This window comes from Propithecus coquereli, unplaced genomic scaffold (assembly GCF_000956105.1).
Source record: "Propithecus coquereli isolate 6110/MARCELLA unplaced genomic scaffold, Pcoq_1.0 Scaffold155, whole genome shotgun sequence".
NCBI lineage: Eukaryota > Metazoa > Chordata > Mammalia > Primates > Indriidae > Propithecus > Propithecus coquereli.
In genome coordinates this window covers 4,096,116-4,107,033 of record NW_012139969.1, presented here as the reverse complement: position 1 = coordinate 4,107,033, position 10,918 = coordinate 4,096,116, and the positions used below count along the sequence as shown (strand labels likewise).

The 10,918-nt window shown below is 41.6% G+C and overlaps 1 protein-coding gene across 1 annotated transcript in view; it reads left to right on the top strand.

The window, feature by feature from the left end:
* Positions 1-10,918, top strand: part of THSD4 (thrombospondin, type I, domain containing 4) — a 655,655-nt gene that overhangs the window by 293,102 nt on the left and 351,635 nt on the right. The window contains exon 6 of the mRNA XM_012640568.1: positions 418-554. Coding sequence (XP_012496022.1) covers positions 418-554 — 137 coding nt within the window. The remainder of the gene's footprint in view (positions 1-417; positions 555-10,918) is intronic.

Genomic DNA, 10,918 nt, shown 5'->3' with positions numbered 1-10,918 from the left:
GGAGTTTGAGGTTGCTGTGAGCTAGGCTGATGCCACAGCCCTCTAGCCCAGACAACAGAGCAAGACTGTGTCTCAAAAAAAAAAAAAAAAAGTATATGATTATGAAATGTGCAGAATAGGCAAATCCATAGGACGAAAAGTAGCTTGGTGGTTGCCAAGGTCTGTGGAGAGTGAGGAATTGGAATGATAGCCACCAGGACCGGGGTTTCTTTCTGAGGTGGTGGAAATGCTTTAGAATTATATAATGGTGATGATTGCCCATATAACCCTATGAACACTTTGATTAAAATGGTTAATTTTATGTTATGTGAATTTTTATCTCAATAAAAAATATAGGAAGAAAAAAGGTGCTGATTGACTCTGCAGAGATGATATTGCTTGTAACTCATCTTCTTTTTTGTTTTTTTATGTTGATAGTCAAGGGCAATCGCAAGTGTGAGCTGAACTGCCAGGCAATGGGCTACCGCTTCTACGTGCGGCAAGCTGAGAAGGTCATCGATGGCACCCCCTGTGACCAGAACGGCACGGCCATCTGTGTGTCTGGTCAGTGCAAGGTAAGAGTCCTGGACTGGGGTATCCAGGTGAATTCTTGGGGCGTCTGATCTGTGACTGCTGACTCCACTGTTTTCCAGCCAGTGGGCTGCTACCTCCCCCAGCCTGCGTGGGGCCCCGCACCATGAGCTCCAGAAGTGGGCTAAGATGGTGTGGCTTGGCCAGCTCTGACTGTGCTGGAAAGATCTTTGGGAGTCTCCACGTCCCACACTGGCACTTCAGTTATTAAGTGATTCATGTTTAGGCCACATGCTTCACAGGGACACAGCAGTCTCTCCCGGTTAGATCTGGAGCCCCTTCCTTGCCTGTGGAGTAGAGGTTATGGAAAGAACACTGCTAGTTGTGTCTAGAAATGGTTGGTGTCATGGGGGTGGCATTTGAAGGGAATAGTGCGTTTTATCTCGCCTCCCTCCGATGGGGCAGGCTTCCAAAGGAGAGTCGTTTAGTGCCTTTTATAGCAGAAGTTGTACTTTAAACAGGAAGAGTTTTCAACCTCCGTGGGCTTCTGAAGTCTGTTCCAGGAACTCCCCACCCGCGTTCCGCAAACATTCTGGGCGGGAGACAATCCTTGTGGGATGCTCGACGTTGACAGAAAGCACCATTTGGTAAAAAATGGGCATCTTAGATGAAATGGCACAAATTCCACATTAATCTGGGCCTGGACTCCTGACCTCCTTTCATCCATATAGGTATTAGTGGAGCTAAGATTTAGCAGGTGAATGAACCTGCAGCCCAAACTAAGATTCCACATTAATTAACACTCAGTAGGTGGCAGGACTGATTTTCACCAAAGAAAGAGCTCTTTGGCTGTAACATCCGAAAGTTCCTGTTATCCTTTGAATATAAATTGCTACAGTTTAATATTAGGGCCTTGAAGTGTGATTTATAAGCATGACCTCCACCCCACCTTGACTTTTGTTTAATGAGGAGATTTCCAATAGAATGCAAGATAACTTCTCAAAGCAGGCTCGATAGTCACAGATTTTGAATGAAAGTTAAGAGTGGAAGAAGCTGCCACTCGATATCTGATGTGTGTGAAGTATCTTTGGAAGAGCGAACCCTGAGAGGATTAGGAAGCAGCATAGAAGAGTCAGGAAGCATGAAGGGAAGTACCCTGGAGGCTGAGACATGTTCTGGCCTCCAATTCCCCACTTCTTTAGAAAAACTGCTGGTTTTCACATATCCTCTCTGAGCCTCAGCATCCTTGGAAAATACCCAAGGGAGTGCCATATGGTCTCCACTTCGAAATGTTACTGAGCCTAAAATGATGGCCTGGATAGCAATCTGGCTTTTTCTTTCAGGTCCTGACCAACTTTTATTTCCTGAATGCAGGTGTACACTGCTGGGTAATGGTTAATGTGATGGTAATGTGTGATGGTTAAGAACATGCCCCCTGAAGTCAGACTGCCTGGGTTCAAATCCTATCTCTTCCACTGATTTACTGTGTGATCCTGCAAAGGTTACTAATATCTCTGTGCCTCTGTACATTCTCTACAAAACGAGGAGGATGGCACCTACCTCTTGTGCTGTGGTGAAGAATCATGACCCTATAGCAGGTTCTGGCACTCAGTAAGCATGCTGGCATTTAGCAGTATTGTCACTGTGTGTGCCCACATATATCCCATTGTACTTGTACTTGACTTTTCTATGCAACAGTTTTTGCTTTTTCATTTTTTTTGATGGATTCTGGGTTTGCGAGAGTCACATGATCTTTGCAGGCAGCGTTCTCACACTGTGGTGGGAATCACTGGAGGATTGCAGATTCTGATCCAGCAGGTCTGGGGAAGGGCCTGAGAGTGATTTTCTCACATGCTCCCGTGTGGTGCTGATGCTGCTGGTCCCGGGATCATACTTTGTGAGTAGCAGGGCTTTAAGGGACACTGATTATAATACAGTTAACAGAGAGCTAGCAGTGTCAATATAGGCTGGTATGGACTTGGAAGAAAGATGAAATGTGGTCTCTTCAATGGGGAAGCATGTTTTCTTAGTGTCACATTAAGTGTCTCCGAGCTGATGATGTGAAAGACAAACACTTATAAGGACACGAGTATAGATTCTTACTAATTGATTAAAACCTTCAAGACTGTAGGGCAACACAGCTTGCAAATAATAATTGCTGAAAGGCTGAGACATTTTCCGGGGTGTGAGTATACTGATAGGAATCTGATATTACAAAGATGACTTTGATATTACTTCGTATTTGTTCTCTGTGCATTTGCCTGAAATTCCCTCACTGAAGTTGTTGGAACCACCAACTATCCCATTCCTCTCTAGAACTTCAGTTTAAATAATCAGAAGTGCATTTGCTTCCCGGCTGAAGTTCTGTTTTCTTTGCATCTTTCAAAGGGTGAAGTGTCCTTTTCTGAATATTTGATTGGAAGCCCAGAATTCAAATTGATATCTCTGCCTCCCTGACTTGTGGCTGAGAAAGCTGTTACTCACAGGCAGTTCTCCCTGAGACACAGATGTCTGCATCTGGAATAGTCCCACCAAGCCTCTCCTGGCCACATAAAGTTGAAACAAATAGCCAGGCCTGCAACAGAAGTTAATGAAAGGTGACAGGCATTACATAAGGATGTGAGATGACCCCACAAAAGAGTAGCCCAGAGAGGAGGGTATTCTCCTCATACCAAGCCAAGTAAAGGCACCAGGCATACCCATCGCAAGCTTGAGTGCTCTGTTCCAACTCCAGATAGAGTCTGTGTTTACCTGTTGCCGGAGCTCCTCTGCACTTTAGAGCCAAGAGTTGGAAGAGGGGTAGGAAGGATGTGGACATCCTAGGACTGGCTTGGTGGGGACTGGAAGAGCGGAGAAAATGGAAGTCGATCTTCAGGCCCTTGGTGCTGGATGACACTCCCTTTCTTTTTTTTTTTTTTTTTTTTTGAGACAGAGTCTCACTCTGTTGCCCGGGCTAGAGTGCCATGGCGTCAGCCTAGCTCACAGCAACCTCAAACTCCTGGGCTCAAGCGATCCTCCTGCCTCAGCCTCCCAAGTAGCTGGGACTACAGGCATGCACCACCATGCCCGGCTAATTTTTTCTGCATTTTTAGTTGTCCAGCTAATTTCTTTCTGTTTTTAGTAGAGATGGGGTCTCACTCTCGCTCAGGCTGGTCTCGAACTCCTGACCTCAAGTGATCCTCCCACCTCAGCCTCCCAGAGTGCTAGGATTATAGGCGTGAGCCACCACGGCCGGCCGACACTCCCTTTCTTGACAGGGACTGAAGGATCCCAATGTTGGCTTTAGGCTAATGACTGCATATGCACAGGTCTTGAAGAGAAAGGGCAAGTAGAGCTCTCACCCTGCTGTTTCCTAAAACAAGAGAATGTATCAGAAGCCCACCAAATTCTGCCTCCGTCACCCCTACCTTTCCCTCCAGACATCAAATGGGAATATCTGGCCAGTCTTCAGAGAGGTCTGGGAGACACTTCTAGCCCTGCCCAGTCACTATTGTCATCTGTGCAAATGAAATAGCGTTTATATCTAATTAACAGAGAGCACAGTCATAATTTCTGTCATTAAGCATCACATTAATAATAACCATGCTGTGATTTTTTTTGACTTGATCTCAGCTTTAAACTGAATTCTTAAAAAAATTCCAAATGTTCATAGTTTGATGTGTATGTGTTATTTTTGCTCACAACTTAATGGAAACAGATGAAACTTTGCTTTGAAGGTATAGCAGGCATTTGAAAGAATGGGGTCACATAGGTAAAGCACTAGGAAAAAAAAAATCCATAGCTCTCTGGTGACTAGTGTTTCAGAAATTCCAGGCTTCTAGACTAGAATGATCCTGGAAGAGTCAGTATCACCCCAAGGCCCACCTACTGCTCCCCTAAAAAAATGTGTGTGGTTAAGAAGGAAGATGACTTGAGTAGGTGCCTTGCAAAAAAATAGGTTGCTTCAAAAACACAAAGAAGGAAGGTGTTGGAGCTGATGCAAGCCAGCCAGGGGCCATTTCTGAGAGTTTGCCATGTGCCAGACACTGTGCTACATCCTTTATACACGATTTCATTCATTTATTTATCTTTACGGCAATAGAATCCAGTAGGAATTATTAATGCTCATTTTACAGAGGATTGTCATGAAGATGAAGTGAGTTGGATACAATAAATACTACATAGGAGTTTATTATTAATATTAGCTTTTTAGGCTGGACTGTTAATCAGAACAGAAAGAGTTGTTTATATGTGATGGAAAGAAACCCACGTGCTATAAGTCTCTCCTTTTCTGAGTTTATTTTCCTCACTTCCTCTTTCCAAAATGACTGTCTTTGCAAAACACAAATCTGGGTGTGCCTCTCTTTTGCTTAAATTTCATCTGCGGCTCCTTATTGCCTATGGAGTAAAGTCCGGGCCCTTCATCGTCTGCTTCCCGCCAGGCCTGCAGGCCACCAGTGTTGGCCAGGCTGGGACGTGTTCCTCCCTGACCCGGCAGGCCCGCTGCCTTGTCCTCCATGGGTGCACACACTGTCACATCCGCCTGGAGTGCTGTGCTGGGTCTGGCTTTGCTTTAGCAAAATGGTAACCATTTGAAGAGGCTCTTAAAGTAAATGTGTAAATGAATTAAGGTACTTGGTGACTCAATATGTTGGATTTGAGCAAATGAAATTAATCTTGAATCCAGCACACAATTTTCTCATTTTCGGCTTGGGATGGACAACTGAGTACAGATAAAATGAGGAGATGAAGCCTCCTTGGGCAAATCCCCAGAACTCAAGGCCTCGAAGGTAGGGTAGAATTCTTGGCACCTCCCCAAGCTCCTGTCTCCCACCTCTAGTTTGTTCTGCTGCTTACTTTGAATTTCTTGAGTCCCTTCAGAGCTGATGGCGGAGAGCCTAAGAAAGTGTGAGCGCATGCTCCCATGCGCCTTCTGTTGGAGGGAAAGAAGCTCCCTTCTGCCCAGAACTCCCCTCACGTGCTGCACGTTCCCTGGTCAGTCGTCACCTCCATCGCAGGGTGTTTCCTGTGGCTCCGCCGTCCTCCCACACTCAGTGTGGGCTTTGACACCTCCTCCCCAGCTGGGACACCACTTGGCTTCCACTGGGACACATCAGCAGACAGTTTCATACTTACTCAATAAATTAAAGCGAGGTAACTGTTTCCAAATGTTCAGAGATAAGCTCTGGACCGATGTGTTGCCCTCACTGAGGAAGGATGACATAATGGGTGTGTACATGTGTCTGTGTGTGTGTGTGTGTGTGTGTGTGTGTGTGTGTGTGTGTTCAGGTGCTGAAAGTCCATCCCCTTCCTTTATAATGCTATTGTACTGCCCTGAACTAAACAATTAGACTATGCTCCTTTCTCTGTCCTTTTGCTCTAAACTGCTTTTTCTTTTCCACTTGTGGTTACAGGCTTCATTTTGTGAACTTCACTTGGAGTTTATATTGTTACAAGAGAATAATTGGATTGGGTAAATTATCCTCTTTCACCAGATATTTGTATGATTCAGCCTTGAAACAGGGTGGAGAGCTTCTAATTTGCTTGAATTCCAAGGTTTTGTGGGGGCTTTTTTGGTTTTTTGTTTTACTTTAGACAGAGTCTCGCTCTGTCACCCTGGCTAGAGTGCAGTGATGTCATCATAGCTCACTGCAACCGAAAACTCCTGGGCTCAAGCGATCCTCCTGCCTCAGCCCCCAGAGTGCTAGGATTACAGGCGTGAGCCACCGCACCCAGCCTTGAATTCCAACTCGATGTGACTCTTTGTGGACCCTCCCCCCTTATTCCCACTGCAGGCAAACTGTGTTCTCAAAGTACTTTCTATTTGTGTCTTTTAAAAGCTTATCGTATTATTAGTGATTTTGACATGTGTCTAAGCTGCTAAAGGAGAGAGATTGAGCATTATATGCACTTGTATCTTCAGTGCTTAATGGATTAAAATTATTCAATAAATGGTTTTTAAGTATATGAATAAATGAACAAAAGAACAAGTTACAAACTCATTGTGAAACCTCTTTTCCTGAAAATAATCGAGAATGGGATTAACTAAGGCAGCATTAAACTTTGGGGGCCCTTACTCTGTCCCCAGGACCTCTTGAAATCTTAAAATGAAACCTAACATAAACCTGATGAAATTTGCCTTGTTGTATGTACATTTTTCTACTGTCTATTATTTTTCTCATTTTAATCACTGGAACAAATTCCCAACATAAAAACTCTGTTTAGATTTCTTAATTAACATATACTTAAATAATTATTAGTTAACCTAAGTAATACATGTAATTATCAACTAACACAACGAGTCATCGTTACTGCTCACTGCCACACACTGTGCAAGGCATTGGTGATAAAATAGTGGAAAAGATTAACACGGTTGCTCCTCCAATTGAGCTTAACACCTACAGTGGGGAAAGTAATAAAAAGTCAGTTAACAAGGAAAAGAATTACAAATTTCGATGAGTGCTAGGAAGTTAACAGGGTACTGAAATCATGAAAATCAGTGGGGTCACACATTAAATGGAGTGTTAGGGGTAGGTCTCCAGCGGGGACAGAGGTCCAGATTACAAGTAGAAACAACACTACTGACCTCTGGGTCTCAGGGATTGGAGAGAGTATGTGCCAAGCCTCTAGCCCAGGGCCCAGCACATACAAAGTGTTCAGGAGCTGACAGATGTCAAGATACCATTTTGTTCTTGCTCCCTGCTCTCTGCTGTTGGGTTAATCTGGTCTCCTCCTGATGGTGCCATTCTTAGTTCCTCCAATGTATGCACAGTTCTTCCTGAACACTTGATGGCTTTAGCAATGGAAAGCCCTCCATTCTGTAGGCCCAGAAAGACTCCACTGAAAACTGGATGATGTCACATGTCGGGCAGATGCTTTGGGGTCAGCCAGAATCCCCAATATTACAACAGATAAAAGAGGAGTTGTTAGGTAAAATAGGGATAGGGTGTCCAGAGTGGCCAACTGGTCCTCCTACCAGAGTGACAGAGAGAAGTTTAGGACCCCTCTCCCCTAGCTTTCTTAAAGAATGGGTACCATTCCACCAATGGGAGCTTGAAATATTCTGTCTGAATTATAGGCAGGGGTGATGACTGACATTTGTAAATGAGAAATGAGCTGAAGCTTCCCCAGAGAAAAGTCCTCTGGGCCAAACAGTCTACCCTTACCCTAAACCCACCCCCATCCCTGCCTCTGAACCAAGCACAGGCCAGAAGCACTGCCTGAGTGTGGTCTGTTATGGTACAGATGGTGCAGGGCTATCCCGTCCTCACCGTGTGCAGTCGATTCTGCAGATACTCTTCCACAAGGCATGGAATAAAACTTGAGGGATGCAGAACACTGTGCCGCTTATGGAGACCCCATGCTGCCTCTATTCAGACTAATAGGGCCAGGGGAGCAGTAGCCTCCTTTCCCTTTGGTCCTTGTGCACGTTCTTGCTGAATCAGCTCGTTATTTACTGATAATGTTGACATAGGATCTGACTTTATTATTATTATTATTTAATTTTAATATTGGCTACTTAGCCTAATGATGATTATTATTTAATTTTAATATAGGCTGCTTAGCCTAATGATGACTTAAAGCAGAGCCTGGATGTCTGAGTGAAGATGTGAAGGGAATATCCATTATTCTGACACCAAGTTTGGGTATCTCATTTAAATTCCTGCCAAAACTTGGGTCAAACCAAGTAGTGAGAAGCACTGCTAATGGGATAGAAAAGCCTTAAATAACCAGGTTGAGGTGTGCATCTAGGTAGAAATGGGTATTTGAGGACAAAAGTGCCAGATAAAAACACTTAAAGTTTTTATTTCATATTTTAAACAGATAATACATTTTCACGACTCAAACATCAAAAGTGTGATCCCTGCCCTGCATCTACCCAGTTCCCCATGCCCCAACATTCCCCTTTCTGAAACTTTCCTCGAAGTTTCACACACTACGAAGTTGAGTTGGTGTCTGTGGAGAGAAAAATTAAGTTAGTAGCTGGATGGCAAAGGATCCCATTAAACTAGCCTCTCATTTCTGGGAATAGGCCAGTCGAATTAAACAGTTGTGTCTGGCATTGTAGATGGGCTGTCAAAGCTAGGCCTCTACATATGATGCAGGCAAACAGATCTTTAGTGAGAGACATTTCTATGGAAACACAAGAAAAACAAAAGTTAATGCCTGGAGTAATCTATAAACTAGTTTTTTTTAGAGTCTGGAGGGCAGTCAGCTGAGAAGACCAGTGGCAATCTAACAGATTTTCCTGGACTGTAGTTTGTGTGAAAATTTGTCCAAACACAAGCTGTTGTGGTAATTTTTCTTCAAAGCCAAGTTGAGGCTCGTAGAGGCTTAGGAAAAAGGCAGTTTTAATTTTTAGTGCTTCCAAGTCAGAAGGGTAGGAGAAAAATTGAAAACGTTTGTCTGAAGAGTCACAGCCAGATATTGAAGGAAAAAAAAAATTCAGGATTCAGTCCAGATAATAAGAAAAACATCTCAAAAACAATGAAGAGGACTAGAATCTAATAACAGGTGCACTGTAGTTTTCTTTTGAAACATTTTTCTCTCCCTACTCCCCCCTTTCTACCAAAGATATTTAGAAGACTGGTTTGTTTATAAAATACGTTAGTTTTATTAACTTGGCCTGATTATTTTCATAAAGAGCAATAAGAATAGTGATTTTCTATATAGACTCTTTTCAAGTTGGCTTTGCTGGAACTTTTCATAAGGAATCTCAGATTAGACATTTAAAAGCCTCTCAAGGCTAGGAAGCCAAGTCACGGATTTGATTTGCCTTCAGACTATGTCTGTAATAATTGTACGAATTGGGTGAATTCCTCTCTCGAGGTCCCCAGAATATATGGAAGTTCCTCAGCCTGTCAGAAAGTGACATTCTTTACCTATCACAAGGCAACCAAGTGAACTGTGTATTTAAGGTATCAGCCCAGTTTCTCCAGGGGCTTCTATTAGCTCCATAACGTTAACCTCAGTTCCTTACAGCTGTCTGTCATATGTGAAAATATGGTATTCCCGTTAAGGCCTTGGTATATAACCAGTGTTTCCAATTGTGTTCTGTTATGTGATGAACAGATTCTTCTTGAACTTACGTAAATAACTATATTGCCATAAACAAGAATACTCATGAATAGTTTTAAGAATTTTGGAGGGATAAGGTAGAGAAAAGCAAATGTTTCCATCGTTTTCACAGTGGTATACTTTACCCAACCACTATAAAGCTTAAGAAAAAATTTCTTTAACTCTGGAAAACAAAACATAAAAATAATCAGTAATGTTTCAAACAAAAAAAGCCATTAAAAATCATAATCCTTCATATAAGTTTATTCCCATGTAATTAATTCTTGTTCTGCTTATTGTTGAGTTAGTAGTTTTATGAGTCAAGTTTTTTCCATTGGAGTTTTTGAAATTCTTAACCAGTCCAATTGGATAATCTCAAAGTCATCAGCAGAGGTCTGAATTTCAGACTACCTGTCCAAGGCTTTTTATCCTTCTCATGAACATTTAAGACAGAAAATTTTAGGAGTATAGCTGCTTGCAAAAATCTTTTAGAAGAAACATCAGGGTAAAGCAGTTTACTGTAGACAAGACTTAAAATGGCCATGGTTAAGTATCTGATAAGAGCTTATAATAATAATGCAATCAACAAGGAAGTCTGGTTATTTATGTGGCATACAAAACTTAACATTAGAATTATGATTGATAGCATTTATATACCAAGACATAACAGATTTCTAGGAATCGTATCCAATCTTGGAACACATGAATAACACATTTACACAGAAATAACTCAAAGAAAATTAAACACCATTTCTTATTTGACAATGCTTTCCATATGATATTTAACATACCAAATAAGACTAATATGTCTCTCTTGTACTTCCAAGGGCCCTTCAGGAATGTTTAAAAGTTAGTTCAAAGTCAAAAAAAACTTAATTTAGAATTTGAAATTTGATTTTGAGAAGTCTGTCAAAAATAAAGGTTCAAAACACTTGATCAAAAATAGGATTACCAGTCATTATGAAACAATAGTCATTCATTTAACCAAAATAATAATTAAAAGATTTTAAAAGGCAAAACCTTTATTCTTTGATAACAAGAAGACTCAGTTTTCCAGATAATCAAAAGACCTAATAAAAATTACATGAGGCACACAGAATCTGTTCCTCTTTCTCTCCTCTCTCTCTCTTTTGTTTTGTAGTTAACTCAAAAGGTAAGGAAAACCTTTTAGTATTTTTTATCAATATTACATGAAAATATTATTTAAAAGAGAAAACCAAATTTTACTTTTGTATCAGTGTATTATTAATACTAAAGCTAATATGAATAAAACCTTATAAAAATATATATCCAATATTTGCCAGCTTTGACCACACAAGATTTTTATGAACTTTTTATAAACTCTTTACAAATTTTTTATTCTCTTTTCCCC